This window comes from Lineus longissimus, chromosome 1 (genome assembly GCF_910592395.1).
Source record: "Lineus longissimus chromosome 1, tnLinLong1.2, whole genome shotgun sequence".
Taxonomy (NCBI): Eukaryota; Metazoa; Nemertea; class Pilidiophora; order Heteronemertea; family Lineidae; genus Lineus; species Lineus longissimus.
Window position 1 is genome coordinate 18,762,050 of NC_088308.1, and position 17,346 is coordinate 18,779,395.

The window sequence follows — 17,346 nt, forward strand, 5'->3', positions numbered from 1 at the left end:
ATAGGAAGAAGCGAGGGCCTTTCTTTGCTCTTGAGGAAGAATTGGCATGATTTCTTTCATTCATAGGAAGAAGCGAGTGCCTTTCTTTGCTCTTGAGGAAGCATTGGCATGATTTCTTTCATTCATGGGAAGAAGCGAGGGCCTTTCTTTACTCTTGAGGAAGAATTGGTATGATTTCTTTCATTCATAGGAAGAAGCGAGTGCCTTTCTTTGCTCTTGAGGAAGCATTGGCATGATTTCTTTCATTCATAGGAAGAAGCGAGTGCCTTTCTTTGCTCTTGAGGAAGCATTGGCATGATTTCTTTCATTCATAGGAAGAAGCGAGGGCCTTTCTTTGCTCTTGAGGAAGAATTGGCATGATTTCTTTCATTCATAGGAAGAAGCGAGTGCCTTTCTTTGCTCTTGAGGAAGCATTGGCATGATTTCTTTCATTCATAGGAAGAAGCGAGTGCCTTTCTTTGCTCTTGAGGAAGAATTGGCATGATTTCTTTCATTCATAGGAAGAAGCGAGTGCCTTTTTTTGCTCTTGAGGAAGAATTGGCATGATTTCTTTCATTCATAGGAAGAAGCGAGTGCCTTTCTTTGCTCTTGAGGAAGAATTGGCACGATTTCTTTCATTCATAGGAAGAAGCGAGTGCCTTTCTTTGCTCTTGAGGAAGAATTGGCATGATTTCTTTCATTCATAGGAAGAAGCGAGTGCCTTTCTTTGCTCTTGAGGAAGCATTGGCATGATTTCTTTCATTCATAGGAAGAAGCGAGGGCCTTCCTTTGCTCTTGAGGAAGCATTGGCATGATTTCTTTCATTCATAGGAAGAAGCGAGTGCCTTTCTTTGCTCTTGAGGAAGCATTGGCATGATTTCTTTCATTCATAGGAAGAAGCGAGGGCCTTTCTTTGCTCTTGAGGAAGAATTGGCATGATTTCTTTCATTCATAGGAAGAAGCGAGTGCCTTTCTTTGCTCTTGAGGAAGCATTGGCATGATTTCTTTCATTCATAGGAAGAAGCGAGTGCCTTTCTTTGCTCTTGAGGAAGAATTGGCATGATTTCTTTCATTCATAGGAAGAAGCGAGTGCCTTTTTTTGCTCTTGAGAGAGAATTGGCATGATTTCTTTCATTCATAGGAAGAAGCGAGTGCCTTTCTTTGCTCTTGAGGAAGAATTGGCACGATTTCTTTCATTCATAGGAAGAAGCGTGTGCCTTTCTTTGCTTTTGCGGAAGAATTGGCATGATTTCTTTCTTTGCTTTTGAGGAAGAATTTGCATGATTTCTTTCATTCATAGGAAGAACCGAGCGCCTTTCTTTGCTTTTGAGGAAGAATTGGCATGATTTCTTTCATTCATAGAAAAAACCGAGCGCCTTTCTTTGGTTTTGAGGAAGAATTGGCATGATTTCTTTCATTCATAGGAAGAACCGAGCGCCTTTCTTTGCTTTTGAGGAAGAATTGGCATGATTTCTTTTATTCATAGGAAGAACCGAGCGCCTTTCTTTGCTTTTGAGGAAGAATTGGCATGATTTCTTTCATTCACAGGAAGAAGTGAGTGCCTTTCTTTGCTTTTGAGGAAGAATCGGCATGATTTCTTTCATTCACAGGAAGAAGCGTGTGCCTTTCTTTGCTTTTGAGGAAGAATCGGCATGATTTCTTTCATTCACAGGAAGAAGCGAGTGCCTTTCTTTGCTTTTGAGGAAGAATCGGCATGATTTCTTTCATTCACAGGAAGAAGCGAGTGCCTTTCTTTGCTTTTGAGGAAGAATCGGCATGATTTCTTTCATTCACAGGAAGAAGCGAGTGCCTTTCTTTGCTTTTGAGGAAGAATCGGCATGATTTCTTTCATTCACAGAAAGAAGCGAGTGCCTTTCTTTGCTTTTGAGGAAGAATCGGCATGATTTCTTTCATTCACAGGAAGAAGCGAGTGCCTTTCTTTCCTTTTGAGGAAGAATCGGCATGATTTCTTTCATTCACAGGAAGAAGCGAGTGCCGTTCTTTGCTTTTGAGGAAGAATCGGCATGATTTCTTTCATTCATAGGAAGAAGCGAGTGCCTTTCTTTGCTTTTGAGGAAGAATCGGCATGATTTCTTTCGTTCATAGGAAGAAGCGAGTGCCTTTCTTTCCTTTTGAGGAAGAATCGGCATGACTTCTTTCATTCATAGGAAGAAGCGAGTGCCTTTCTTTCCTTTTGAGGAAGAATCGGCATGATTTCTTTCATTCATAGGAAGAAGCGAGTGCCTTTCTTTCCTTTTGAGGAAGAATTGTCATGATTTCTTTCATTCATAGGAAGAAGCGAGGGCCTTTCTTTGCTCTTGAGGAAGAATTGGCATGATTTCTTTCATTCATAGGAAGAACCGAGTGCCTTTCTTTGCTCTTGAGGAAGCATTGGCATGATTTCTTTCATTCATAGGAAGAAACGAGTGCCTTTCTTTGCTCTTGAGGAAGAATTGGCATGATTTCTTTCATTCATAGGAAGAAGCGAGTGCCTTTCTTTGCTCTTGAGGAAGAATTGGCATGATTTCTTTCATTCATAGGAAGAAGCGAGTGCCTTTCTTTGCTCTTGAGGAAGAATTGGCACGATTTCTTTCATTCATAGGAAGAAGCGAGTGCCTTTCTTTGCTCTTGAGGAAGAATTGGCACGATTTCTTTCATTCATAGGAAGAAGCGAGTGCCTTTCTTTGCTCTTGAGGAAGAATTGGCACGATTTCTTTCATTCATAGGAAGAAGCGTGTGCCTTTCTTTGCTTTTGCGGAAGAATTGGCATGATTTCTTTCTTTGCTTTTGAGGAAGAATTGGCATGATTTCTTTCATTCATAGGAAGAACCGAGCGCCTTTCTTTGCTTTTGAGGAAGAATTGGCATGATTTCTTTCATTCATAGAAAAAACCGAGCGCCTTTCTTTGCTTTTGAGGAAGAATTGGCATGATTTCTTTCATTCATAGGAAGAACCGAGCGCCTTTCTTTGCTTTTGAGGAAGAATTGGCATGATTTCTTTCATTCATAGGAAGAAGTGAGTGCCTTTCTTTGCTCTTGAGGAAGAATTGGCATGATTCCTTTCTGTCTTAGGAAGAACCGAGCGCCTTTCTTTTGCTTTTGAGGAAGAATTGGCATGATTTCTTTCATTCATAGGAAGAATCGAGCGCCTTTCTTTGCTTTTGAGGAAGAATTGGCATGATTTCTTTCATTCATAGGAAGAATCGAGCGCCTTTCTTTGCTTTTGAGGAAGAATTGGCATGATTTCTTTCATTCACAGGAAGAAGCGAGCACCTTTCTTTGCTTTTGAGGAAGAATCGGCATGATTTCTTTCATTCATAGGAAGAAGCGAGTGCCTTTCTTTGCTTTTGAGGAAGAATCGGCATGATTTCTTTCATTCACAGGAAGAAGTGAGTGCCTTTCTTTGCTTTTGAGGAAGAATCGGCATGATTTCTTTCATTCACAGGAAGAAGCGTGTGCCTTTCTTTGCTTTTGAGGAAGAATCGGCATGATTTCTTTCATTCATAGGAAGGAGCGAGTGCCTGTCTTTGCTTTTGAGGAAGAATCGGCATGATTTCTTTCATTCATAGGAAGGAGCGAGTGCCTGTCTTTGCTTTTGAGGAAGAATCGGCATGATTTCTTTCATTCATAGGAAGAAGCGAGTGCCTGTCTTTCCTTTTGAGGAAGAATCGGCATGATTTCTTTCATTCATAGGAAGAAGCGAGTGCCTTTCTTTCCTTTTGAGGAAGAATCGGCATGATTTCTTTCATTCATAGGAAGAAGCGAGTGCCTTTCTTTCCTTTTGAGGAAGAATTGGCATGATTTCTTTCATTCATAGGAAGAAGCGAGTGCCTTTCTTTCCTTTTCAGGAAGAATTGACATGATTTCTTTCATTCATAGGAAGAAGCGAGTGCCTTTCTATGCTTTTCAGGATGAATTGACAAGGTTTCTATCATTTATAGGAAGAACCGAATTCTTTTCTTTGCTTTTGAGGAAGAATTGACATGATTTCTTTCATTCATAGGAAGAAACGACTGCCTTTCTTTGCTTTTGAGGAAGAATTGACATGATTTCTTTCATTCATAGGAAGAAATGCCTGCCTTTCTTTGCTTTTGAGGAAGAAATGATATGATTTCTTTCATTTATAGGAAGAACCGAATGCCTTTCTTTGCTTTTGAGGAAGAATTGACATGATTTCTTTCATTCATAAGAAGAAACGACTGTCTTTCTTTGCTTTTGAAGTAGAAATGATATGATTTCTTTCATTCATAGAAGAAATGACTGCCTTTCTTTGCTTTTGAGGAAGAAATGTCATGATTTCTTTCATTTATAGGAAGAACCAAATACCTTTCTTTGCTTTTGAGGAAGAATTGGCATGATTCCTCAAAAGCAAAGAAAGGCATTTGGTTCTTCCTATTAATGAAGGAAACCATGTGAATTCTTCCTCAAAAGCAAAGAAAGGCCTTCGGTTCTACCTATTAATGAAAGAAACCATGTCAATTCTTCCTCAAAAGCAAAGAAAGGCAGTCGTTTTTGCTATAAATGAAAGAAATCATATCAATCTTTCTCAAAGGCAAAGTAAGGCAGTTGTTTATTCCTATGAATGAAAGAAATCATGTCAATTCTTCCTCAAAAGCAAAAAAGACATTCGGTTCATCCTATAAATGAAAGAAATAATGCCAATTCTTCCTAAAATGCAAAGAAAGGCAGTCGTTTCTTCCTATTAATGAAAGAAATCATATCAATTCTTCCTCAAAAGCAAAGAAATGCAGTCGTTTCTTCCTATGAATGAAAGAAATCATGTCAATTCTTCCTGAAAAGCAAAGAAAAGAATTCGGTTCTTCCTATAAATGATAGAAACCTTGTCAATTCTTCCTGAAAAGCAAAGAAAGGCAGTCGTTTCTTCCTATAAATGAAAGAAATCATATCAATTCTTCCTCAAAAGCAAGCATGATGAGATGATAGCTTAGCCTAAGGCAGTAGGCACTGGTGTGCATGTCATTTAGATCACAGTGAGACGTAAGGTCAGTCCAAGACAGCAGGCCCAGATGACTGCTATGGGAGAGACAAGGCTGTGAATGCCTTCCAGAAAATTATGAGATGCTAGCTTAAACCAAGTCAGATTATAGTGCATGTACTAGAATAACGTCCAGCTTATGCATTTCAGAGACGGTGACAGAGACATCACAGTCACAACCAGACCGAATAGGCCAACCTCCACCTCTTGCAAACATGGCGAGATAGGTGAGACAGTTACAAACAGGCCTTTTTAGGCCGAGCAGCTCTACATACAGGTTTAGCACCTCCGCCTCCATGCCAACATAGTGAGAGGGATGAGACAGCCAAAACCAGAACAAATCAGGTTCCCTCACCAATTTCGCAGACATTGTGAGAGAGATGAGACAGTCACAACCAGACCAAAATCGGCTTGGCACTTCTACCGTCCTGCTCTGAAGACAGTGATAGAGACCGAGTACAGCCAACCTCCATATCTTGCAAACACGGCAAGATGCGACAGTCACAACCAGCAATAATAAAGCCTGGCTGCTCCACTTCAAGGCCTGGTCTCATATCTCTGATGGGGTTTATGGGGAACCGACATCTCAAGTGAGAATGTCTTGGGACTATATTCCTTGTTTTTGCCTTTGCTGCAACTGCTTCAAGAAATAAAGTTGTTGGGGTTCCAGCTGTTGTCCGGATGGGGTTTTCGGCACCAACATCTCATGCCTTAGGAATAAGTTCTGTGTCTTGTCTCTGCCGAAACTGCCCCCAAGAAATAGTATGGTGCACCCCATCTCTCCCAAATAAGGTTTGTTATGGAATACAACCCTTCCCCTTTAGCGTTGGACAAGACGTGTGGAGGGGCAATGACTGATTCTGTCTATTTGTGACTGTCTTAACTCCCTCACCATATCAACGAGTTGGTGAAAGTGCCATGACTAATTCTGTTTTGTTGTGACTGTCTCAACTCTTAACCCATATCGACGAGTTGGTGGAGGTGGCAGACTGATTCTGTCTAGTTGTGACCGTCTCAACTCTCTCACCATATCAACAAATTGGTGGAGGTGGCAGACTGATTCTGTCTTGTTGTGACCGTCTCAACTCTCTCACCATATCAACGAGTTGGTGGAGGTGGCAGACTGATTCTGTCTTGTTGTGACTGTCTTAACTCTCTCACCATATCAACGAGTTTGTGGAGGTGCCATGACTGATTCTGTCTTGTTGTGACTGTCTCAACTCTCTCACCATATCAACGAGTTTGTGGAGGTGCCATGACTGATTCTGTCTAGTTGTGACTGTCTTAACTCTCTCACCATATCAGTGAGTTGGTCGAAGTGCCAGACTGATTCTGTCTAGTTGTGACTGTCTCGTCGTCTCTCTCACCACATTGGCCAGTCAGTGGAGGTACCATGACCGCTTCTGTGTGGTTGTAACTGTGCCAGGCCAAATTCTATCTGGTTGTCTCATGTTACCTTAATGATAGAGTAACTAGTCTGGTTACTCTAAGATCTTACTCACCTTCTTTGAACGATAGTGGAGATGAGGTACTTCACTGGCCGACACAGACCAAGTAGAATCAGTACCAAAAATCTCATGAGGCTTGTTCCAACATTCCACTCTCAATCTTCAGGTGGTACTCAAGGTTTTTGCAAACAGAACCAGGTCAGGAGGCAGGACAAGACATTCAATTTCTTGCCTTGAGTTTTGCCTGTGCTGTCATTTTATTTTTCAATGTTTAACCAAGCTGGAAGAACTGAGGCTGAATTTAGCCACAGGGATCAGTGTGGGCCATGCAGTAGTATACCCAGTGTTAGAAACTAGTACATCCCGGGTGTGGTACCAAAGGGCCAACTGAGGGTCTTAGTTACTATCAATCTTGGTCGTAGAAACATGTTTTGCGCCGGTGGAACTTGTGAAAATTAGAAAAGCAGAGCGGAGTGTGTTCAAAGGCCATAAATAAAGTACCATATCAATCAATTAAGATTTGAAAACGGGATGTTTATTTCACTTTATAACAGTGAGTGATAATTTACATACATTTGTGTATGTCCCCAAGACATAACAGTATAAATCAATAGATAAGATATGAAAATACATGTAGGTTGGAATTTCCTTAATGACTTTTAATACAGCGCTATAGAATTACTATAAACCTGAATATTTTCCCACCAAAACCTTTTCACAGACTTCCAAAACCTTTAAACAATTCAAAGTTCTATTTAAGCTCTTTTTTCTTATGGCTCACTGATACCCCAGTACCATTAAAGGAATTGAAAGAACTTCCCTATTAACTACGACAATGCTATCCTAACTATTGAAATTGAAGGGCTGGCAAACATTTCCAGGTTTATGGTATTTATAACATAACTGCTATATACACTAACAATGTACAAGATACAAGACCCAAATTGTAAAATAAGACAATATACATTAAGGTACCATATTGGTGACCTATATACTGAACCAAGCAAGCCAATCAAAATACAGTGATGTGAAGACTCTTCTGTTTTATAAGGTCTGAAATACTGAAACACTACTCCTGGGTTTACTTATGATTCAGGTTGTCATTGGTAACATACCAACACAGTCATTTCCAAAGAGAGCGATACTAAAGACTGATGATGTCACTTGTAACCCTCAGGTCATTTCATGTCACGTTTTCAAGCCTTAGACACTTAACAGACATGGCAGTGACAAGCGACAAATGACAGCTTAAATATCATGAAAACCTGGCCTAGCACGTACAATTTACACTCCACACCATTTAAGGGTCAAATAATTTTACATAGACCACTAGGTTGACATGTAAATAACACTGAATACATAAAGGAATATTGGTTTGGCCGAATCTACTAAACATTCAATTTGGTTATTCAAATGTTTCTGACGTAACAACAAGGCCACTGTTAGCTAAATGATCCAAAGTCCAGCTACAGTACACTGTCAAGCAACAAAAATTGCTGGTCTCCGGAAAACTTACCAAAATTTATGGATAACATGCCATCAATTTGATCAAAACATTATTCTATTAATGGGAATGCCCACCTTATTTCAGTGCATTTCATCCCATTATTTAATTGATTATAAAGCATCAACATCCCATCCTTGTTAATCAAAGATTATTTTCAAACAATTCAAAATGCATTTCAGCACAAGACTAAGATGTCAGTCACACATTTTCAATTAAGCTGCCCCCCCCCCCCCCCAACAAAAATGTCATAAGCACCATTTTGAAACATAAACATTTTCTCGACTCTCCTTGTGTTTGCTGTTCAAATAAGTACATGCTAACTTTATCTACGATATTAGATGACGAGAGAGCACATACCAACAAGTTTTGAACAAAAAATCTACTGATCTGTGTTTGGCTTACACAGAACAAATTTAACAGTTTTTTTGCATTAACAGAACAACAAGTGGAAATGATCAGCAGATAAAATAACAGCACATTAATAATAAACATCTTCACTGCATTTTAACAATTAACAATCAATAAGCTCAAGCCTTTCTATGGAAATTGACCTCTCTCATCACCATAATTTGTTGCAAATCAGTGTAGTAGTGGAACGCACTCCAAAAATTCCTTCTCCAAGCTGACTCAATCGAATACTTTTTGTACCATACAGGAGAGGTAAAACTAGTGGATTTACTGTTTGGCTGAAAGACTATTCTTCAGCAGAAGCTTCTACTGAAGCGTGTCAGTGGCTACTTTTTATTCAGAAATCGCCTCCCTTCAGAAGTAAGATGTATCAAAAACCACGATCGTTCAAAACAGCAAAACAAATCTGGCTTTTCAAGAAATTTTATAACATTGATCAAGAGGTATTTTCCCACTCTTTGAGTAGGCACCTGGAAAAGCATGTTGCAAATATTGAATTGCATCACATTGTATTGTATTCGCAAAGACAACAAATCCCCCAAGAAGGACCTACCTGAACTGATAATAGCTGAAATCTGACTACCTTATGATAATTCTTATTTACAGTCTTAAAGGATATAAGGTAATGTACAGATTCTAAAAGCGTAATTACAAAGCAATTGCGTGGAAAATATTTCCTAAGGAGTGTCACTGAAATTGATGTTCATCAGAGTCCAAAAGAATAACAAAATCCAAGGAGTAATGCATTATCATCTGCTTTTTCCTTTTAAGTAGAAATAGCGTTTACATGTATCACGTATTCATTGATTCCAGAGAGGGGTCAAAAGAAACTCTGATGGTCATCATTTATATTAACAACCATTCATATGTACACAATACTGCTTTATCATGCTCCTCTTATTCGTAAACAAAGTCTGTCAACCTTTGCATTAGCATTTCTAGAATTGTTGAAAGGCATTAGATTTATAAAGGTGAGAGGTCGGGTCAATTTTTTTCATTCAGAAGTTATAGAAGTTAGGGTGCCATTTTTTAGAGATAATTATAGTCAACAGTCATCAAAATAACGGTCAAACACAAAGATGAAAAATTAACTGCTGGACGTTAATCTTCCCCAAAACTGAATGGCCAGTAAGTCTATTTTGGACTAACAGTACCTGAGAATAATCAGCAATTTAGTCTTATTTACACATAATGAAAAAACATTTGGACCTTTCTGGCCCGTTGGAACTATAATTTCTCTGATTTTCAGAGAGGAGCTAACCAGTATACAATGGCACAGCTTTACACATCGAGTCACTCGAGTACAGTGAATGGTTTAAGCGCTGTGTGTCTACTCTTTAAGAAAGTAGAAACTTACTGCAGCAAAGAGACTAGGAATACTACACAGTCAAGGCAACATCAGTAATGGCAAGCCTGGCATTATAATTGCACTTATAACAACCAAGTGAAATTATAAGAAGCAAAACGATCCATGCACGTTTTTGTCATTTTGAGAAAACGTCAATCAAAGCTTTGAAGTTATTTGGAAATGCATTAGATTTCTGTCCACTAGATAGTTTCAAAGTAGTTCTTAATATTCTTAATATTTAAACATTGGAAAGTGCATATGGAGCATTTTGCATCAAAGAATTTTCAATCACCACAGCTTTGCCCTACATGTACACTTCTTGCATTCTTGGGTCAGAAATATTTTGGCTTCAGCAAATTTCTATCACCAGCATTCACTCACAACCAAGGTTCACACCACCCGCTGCTATACCGTTATTCCTCCAGCATGTTTGGGGGAGAGGGGTGGCGAAGATGTCGGTGATGTGGCATCAGAACCATTCATTCTTGGCAAAATGGCCTCAACAATAGGAAGGAGATGGCACCAGGCATGTCCAAGCTAGAATGGAAATAACGCCGATTAGCTGTGCAATTTGAAGCAATGTACAATCGTTGTACAGAGCATTATTCTCAGTCAGGTCACTACATTACAATCCACAGTGTACAAACCCCTGCTCGCCACTTACTATTAGTATCAACAAGCCAATTTTTTATAGCAAATGGAACAGCGATGCACACGTTATAAATAGATGAATAATAAATTTTGCTTTTACCTCTGTGTAAGACTTTGATTGTATGTTTGCAATATTCTGAAGGATTGTGTACAATATATCAAGGTTGGCGTGAATTAACTGTGCCTCCATCTGCAGGCAGTGTAAGGAGAAGTAGTTCCGATTTTCCATGTTCGATATTTGGCTTTCTTGCTGGAAATGCAAAAAGATTGATGACTGAAGTTGGCAGATAACAATTCGTATAGCTAAGGCGTAGTGGTGTAGTGGCTGGAATGAAGGACTGCAGAATGAAAGTTTATTGGTTCAAATCCCTTCTGAGCCACTTTGTTCTTCCACACTGAAAATCAAAGGTTGAATAGTGTGCTCAGCATCTGATCCTTTACATCCCAAGTACTTTGATCGTGATTGGAAATGTGCAATATGAAAGCTGAGCAACAAATGTCAATCCACTCACTTGTAAAATTCTCTGTTCTAATTGTTCCACTGCTGCTGACTCTGTTGACCCAACTGTTGCCGACATCTTTTTCTTCTTGTATTGACCCATTTTCTGTAACGCCCGTTGGTGATCGTTGAGCACCCCCTTCTCATGTCGCTCACATAAATCCTGAAAGCGATAAAATCGGAAATATTTGATTCTCCACAACAAAAATGGGAGAATTATTCAATTGAAATGAATCCACATGAATTTATTTCTCTTGAACTGAAGGTCTAGACAGTATTTCCTGCTCACATTTGTATAAACTAAAGACATGAGAACATTGTCTTGAAAACAAGAACTTACCCTATAAGCAACTACAAGATCAAGTAGTATATTCACAACTTCAGACACCAGTTCATCTTCTCTCTTTGCCTGAAATATAGACAACAATCCTGATATTAGCAGACAATCGTCCAGTGTCATTAGCTGTCATTATTATGGGTAATCATATCAGTGGCATATGTGAACTTCTTCTTCGTCTTCAGCGTTCACCTCTTCAGCATTCACTCTGCACTTGGAAGAAGAGGAAGTCTCCAGAGAGGGTTCTTCCTCCAAGGCCAGATGAGTGTTTTCACGTGCAACTATGGTTTATAGTCACCAATTGGTGAAAGGCTTATTGGGCTCTAGTGACTCCGTCTTTGGCCAGAGGTAGGGTCGACGCAAGCTACAAATGTTTCTCACGTGGTTGGATCTTCTGCTACCCCTGACATAGACACTAAATACAAAGAAATGAATTTTGTAATAGAGTACTGTACCTTTTCAGCCGACTTGTCAGAAATTGCTGCAAATTCTATACATATTTTCTTAAACCCTGCCTTGAGCTGACTCCAGGTATTGTTAGCACCAGTTGCCCAACTTGTTAACACAGTGGAATCACTGCTCAGTGAACTGGAATATTACACATGTACGTATTACAGTTTGAAGATACATGCAGGTCTGAGCAAATTACCAATTTTCAATGTATACTAATTGAAAGACAGGCATTGACAGGGAAAGAGGCGTGAAAATATTCACTCGAGAGACAACTGATATCAACAACTAAGCAATACTCTAATTTACTTTCTCTGGCACCTGCAGCAAGAAATCTATGCCCATAACATGTAAGTCAGAGAGGGGATCATAAGATCTCTTTCATCTTGAATTCTCACAACTCGGCAGTGAAACAATTTTAGGAAATGATAGACAACTGAACTGGGATGGCCCAAAATCTTCCATGTACTAACCTGAGCTCTTTTCCAAGGTAAAGCATATCGTTCGCTTCCTCAGTCGACCGTGCCACCATTCTGTCAGCGATATCACGAACTTTGGTAAGACTCTGGTGAAGTATTCTGATATGTTCTTTGGTGTTGCCAAATTGTAATTGTGTGTCCATTGGTACCAGATCCTGCAAATGAAACAAGAATCCTATATACCCCTTAGTTTTTTGGCGCATCATTGTACTCAATAGGCCTACCCCATGTGACATAACACACTTTGCGATCACACGTTACATGTTTTTGAGCCGTGACGAGATTTCTACTAATTCTAGGTAAAAGGGCATGGCACTACAATGTCTTCCAAAACTACAATAATGTAACATTTCATAACACAGACATTGAAGTGTTGATTGATGAAAGTTTCTGATGGGAAATCTGTGATCCGGAGCTACACTCTGAGCACTGATGGTACTAACTAGACAGAATCTATGGATACTGACAGAATTATATCACCTTGGAGGAAACCTACCTTTGCTTTTAGTGCATTCTCGTTGGTCATAAACTCATCAGGCATCCCTCGGAAATGTTCCTTTATTTTATATTGCATATCCTGCAATGATGAAACGGAAGATATGGAGAGACACACAATGCATATCCGACACTAAAAGATTATAGCTACGTCTGTTAAAGGGAGTTGAAATCATAAGGTCTTAAAGTCACCTTCTATACCTATCATAACTTTCAGACCATGTCCTTTGGCAAGGCATTCATCCCAAGGAATGCATCTTTTCCAGGAGATGCCTCATATTTCTCTAAACAACATATTCTAAATGAAATGGCCAGGGCCATTGTGCTCACCTCATGTGGAGGAAAGATGGATAAAGAGCATGGTATTGTGTCATGTAGTGTTAGGTTTGATGTAGGTCCAAGCAATTACAATTTCCCCAAAATGGCCAATTTACAGTACATTCGACCTCTGTGACCTTGAAAAGTAGGTCAAATCAAAGAAGACCCGGGTGACACATTGAATGGTTGTTAGAATTAGATGTACCTATGATATAAAATTGGTGCCAATCGGGCAAGTAATACTAGGAATAATGGCATTTTGAAGAATTTAGGATTTGGCCCCCTCCCTGGAGGCCAAACGGCAAATCAGATCGCACCAAACTTCGGTACCTGAGACCACCTGACCAAGGGGTACATGTGTACTTAATTTGTGATCAATAGTCATTGCAGTTAAGAAACGTGCCATAGTTACGGCCTGACGGCCAATTTTCGCCATTTGACCTCTGTGACCTTGACAAGAAGGTCAAATTAAAAACCTCTGTGACATGTACTGTATGGTGGTTAGATGTACCCATGATATCAAATTGGTGGCAATCAGGCAAGAAGTTAAGGAATAATCACATTTTTAAGGTTTTTGGATTTTGCCCCCTGGTGGTCAAGTGGTGAATCATATTGGACCAAACTTCGGTCCCTGAGATTACCTGACTAAGGGGTAAATGTGTACCAAATTTGGGATCAATAGTCATTGCCGTTTAGAAACGTGCCATCGTTACATCCTAACGGCCGATTTACACCATTTGACCTCTGTGACCTTGAAAAGGAGGTCAAATCAAAAACCCGGAGGATATATGATGCACCTTTGCTAGAAGTACCTACCATATTTTTTTCAAAATTTCCCGACTACTATTAAGGGAGATATTGCATATTTTCACTTTTAACGTTTGGCCCCCTGGTGGCCAAACCATGAAACGAATCGGACCGAAACTTGGTCTCCAAGGTGTCATTACATAAGGGTACATGTGTACCAAGTTTCAACTCAATAGCTCTAACAGTTACGAAACGTGCCCTGCTAACGGACGACGGACGACGACGACGACGACGACGACGACGGACGACGGACGCCACGGTATGGGATAAGCTCACCTCTGCTAAGAGGTGAGCTAAAAAGCTTCCCCTTTTTTCACAATTTAGACATTCAGTAAATTTAAGAAAGCAGACTTACTGCCCCTGAGAAGGAAAGGAAGAACTTGAGCATCCTATCATCTGTCATGACTGGATGACGTGCAATCAAGTTGATGTACCGCCGCAGTGCTTTCCTTCGATGCTCAATAAATTCCCTGCTGACTGAAGTAAAAATACCTGGATGGTAATATAGAACTAAATGATCAACAAAACCTAGGCCCAATGAAGCCAAATTTAGTTAGAAGATTGGACATGTCCATGCTACAATGTACAAATGTACAAATGTACACATGCAATACAGCAAAGTCACCGTGCAACAACCCAAATGTCCTACATCTACATGCCATGCTACAATATGCTACACAGTTCTACATGCAATTTTACAGGCTCCTGGAACTAATAAGGGCCACACAAAGGGTCTTTAATGTTCCAAAACATTGGTTCAAATAATGAGTTAAGTGAAATAGTTTTTTGTTAACACCCAACTGATATCCATTCAAACTCAGAGAATCCCTCATTGGCTGGATTCTATACCTACCACCCATCATCTTCTTCGGCGGTAGCCTTGGCACCATTCTGTATGGAAATCGCTGCAGTAGAAGTTCGTGAAGCGCCAAGAAGTCATTGTACCGTCTCAACACAGTCACTTTGTAACGCTGAAAAGGTAAACATCCATTTTAACCCACCTATCATTACCGTCATCTACCATCATATACGGGCACACTAACTTAGGTAGAGCTAATTCGAAAGAAGTTATGCCTTAGGTTGCTTTTGATATTGAAAGTATTTTATCGAACCTCAAGAGAGGAGATACTTTGCCAAAATGTAAGCAGCGACATCCTACAAGTAATTGTTGCCCAGTTTCTTGATGCAAAACGTGGAACCTCTGAATAATGTGGGCTGTTTTTTACAATGCAACAGTCGGACACTCAACAACATCACTTATATGCCACTTTAAGACTCCAACAGAATTTCAAAATCCAGCGGCACATCAGACATACCTGGCTAGTCACTTCATATTCAACATGCTTCAAAATTAACCCCTTCTTCTCTGGGACAAGTTCCACCTTTATGGTATCAAGTTCACATAGCTCATGATATCGATAGGAGAGGACATTCGGATTTCTGTCTCGACGGACCTTTACACTGAGAGCTTTTAAGTCTGATATGTCTCCTAATAATGGCTTTGGAAGTTCTAAAATGTTTGAAAGAGAAATACAAATATAAGACATACTTAAATTTTACTGTAACATGATTGTTTAAGCCATCAAAAGTGCAAGGGGATTACGGGTGCATAGGAATAAGTTGACAAATATTATAATTTCCTTCTAGCCCAAAACCTTTTCATCAGCATGCACGTCAAGTGTATCCTAAATAATCCTAAATTTTCAAGTAGGCCAAACACTAAATTGAGTAATGAGATACTTGAAGTCAACTAGTCAATAAGAATATTTTGTAAAAATAGCTCATGGCAATCAGCCAAATAATCTTAATTGATTATACCAGACAATAATAGACGCAATTTATAAGTGCCACTCATGCTTTTAACCCTTTAGGAATTACTTCTTGGCTTCTACTACCAACAAATGAACTAGTTCTTGGACAGTAACGATCATTAAATTCCAGAAATCAGAGAAGGATTTTACTACTAGAAGCACAGCTCATGACTTCTTGGCATTATCAGAAACCAACAGCTTGAAATGGAAATTCGGTTATGAATGGCATTCTAATTCTACTGAAATAAAAAGTCATATCAACAGATCATAGAGTGACTTTATTCATGTTCCGTGTTTGAGGAATTTTGCCCCTTGGAAGTATACAACTTACATTTAATTGAATTGTAAATGCCTTGGTCTGGTCAATGAGCATGAGCTTCATCAAACTACTTGTTCAACAGAGGTACCATACAATAATCAAAACTATGATAAAAGTCATTTTTCTAGTATAATGTAACAATCACCTTGGTCTGTGTAAGTTTCCAGGATTTTCTCATTGAGGGGTTTTCCTTGCTGTGCCAGGGCAGTCAATGCCAATGCTTTGTACAGACCATTCCGTGTCAGGTAGCCCACTTTGGTATCAACCAAGTCCCATATCTGAAAGGAAAGCTCTGAAGTTATACATTGGTAAGAAAGGTTACGTCTACAATCACAACTAATTCAGCATTTATTTGTAACCTCAATTTGCAGACGTACACATCACAAAATTAGACTTATTTCTAGGCCGCACTATAGTCATCATAGATTGTAACCGTCATTGATCACTCAAGCTCATGTCTCAGGGTCTCACTCCTCACTGGCTTCAGTGACATTGACAACCATTTTGATATTCAATGTATATCATGTTGAGAACCGATAACCAAATCAGTTAACTCTTATGATCATTGGAAACAATATACATTGTGTATCATGAATGCAATCGTGTCAACGTGGGATTGGTTATCAGCTAGTGCAGACCACATTCGATTTGAAAGTCGGCCAGTGGGTTTGATAACAAATGCGCATAACATGTAACACCTGTAATGTCAATGAAACAGGGCAGACAAAATCTCCCCCAAACCGCTCCAATTTACTGTGATTGAATGATGTAGGTAGTAACATCAGCAGTCCTAATCACCATCCCGTCATGCATACTGTTTACACCATGTCCATGATGTTATTTCCACCAATGACAGCGACAATACACACAGCGTAGTGATGAAACGGCAATAATAAGATATCCGAAGTAAGTAGTGTTGATGTCCTTTGTATTTTGTTGCATGTTATTGTTGTAAATGAAAATGCAAAATGAACCAACTCAGCTCCATGGTGTCACGTCATTGTTTGCCACACCAAACAACTGGCAGCTGTCGAATGACATGATCTTTAACATGTCTTAAAGACTCTATTTTTTAACAAAAAATTAACCTACCTGAGTCAATACGTGTTTTGGTAGGCTGGACTTCACTAGCAAGGAAACAAACATGTCCCTGTCCACTTGTTGCTGATCAGGGCATACAATGTCGTAAACCTCCCGGTAAAACTGTGGTACCGACCCTAAAATACAAAATTGAAATAGCATTAGATATAATTGTTGTTTTAAACGCTGTCATCTCTTAAATAGGGTGAATTTGATGTGTTTTTTTTAAAGAAAACTCCACCCCCTTCCTCACCGAACAAGAGGTCGGACGCCATTTTGACGCACTTGTATCATGTGACCTCAAAATTGTGCGAGAAACTGCGATAAAGTGATAAAACAACACTTTATATTTCTATCATCCAGTTCAAACTTTACTAAATATTGTCGTTAAGGGTAACCTGTGGATCGATTGTTA

General features: G+C 39.4%; 1 protein-coding gene across 2 annotated transcripts; it reads right to left on the minus strand.

Annotated features, from left to right (window-relative positions):
• Positions 1–6,935: 6,935 nt before the first annotated feature.
• Positions 6,936–17,206, minus strand: LOC135489859 (sorting nexin-8-like). Of its 2 annotated transcripts, none has more exons than XM_064775468.1 (13): positions 17,185–17,206; positions 16,944–17,068; positions 15,997–16,129; positions 15,038–15,231; positions 14,575–14,692; positions 14,077–14,198; positions 12,598–12,678; positions 12,096–12,256; positions 11,628–11,760; positions 11,176–11,244; positions 10,849–10,998; positions 10,437–10,586; positions 6,936–10,222 (listed from the first exon to the last, which is right to left on the minus strand). In XM_064775468.1, exons 1-13 carry the CDS (start codon positions 17,204–17,206, stop codon positions 10,091–10,093), a joined length of 1,590 nt encoding a protein of 529 aa, XP_064631538.1. In that variant the 3' UTR covers positions 6,936–10,090. The 2 variants fall into 2 exon arrangements, with proteins under 2 accessions (XP_064631538.1, XP_064631529.1); XM_064775459.1 differs by having other exon boundaries at positions 14,077–14,213.
• Between the last annotated feature and the right edge of the window lie 140 nt (positions 17,207–17,346).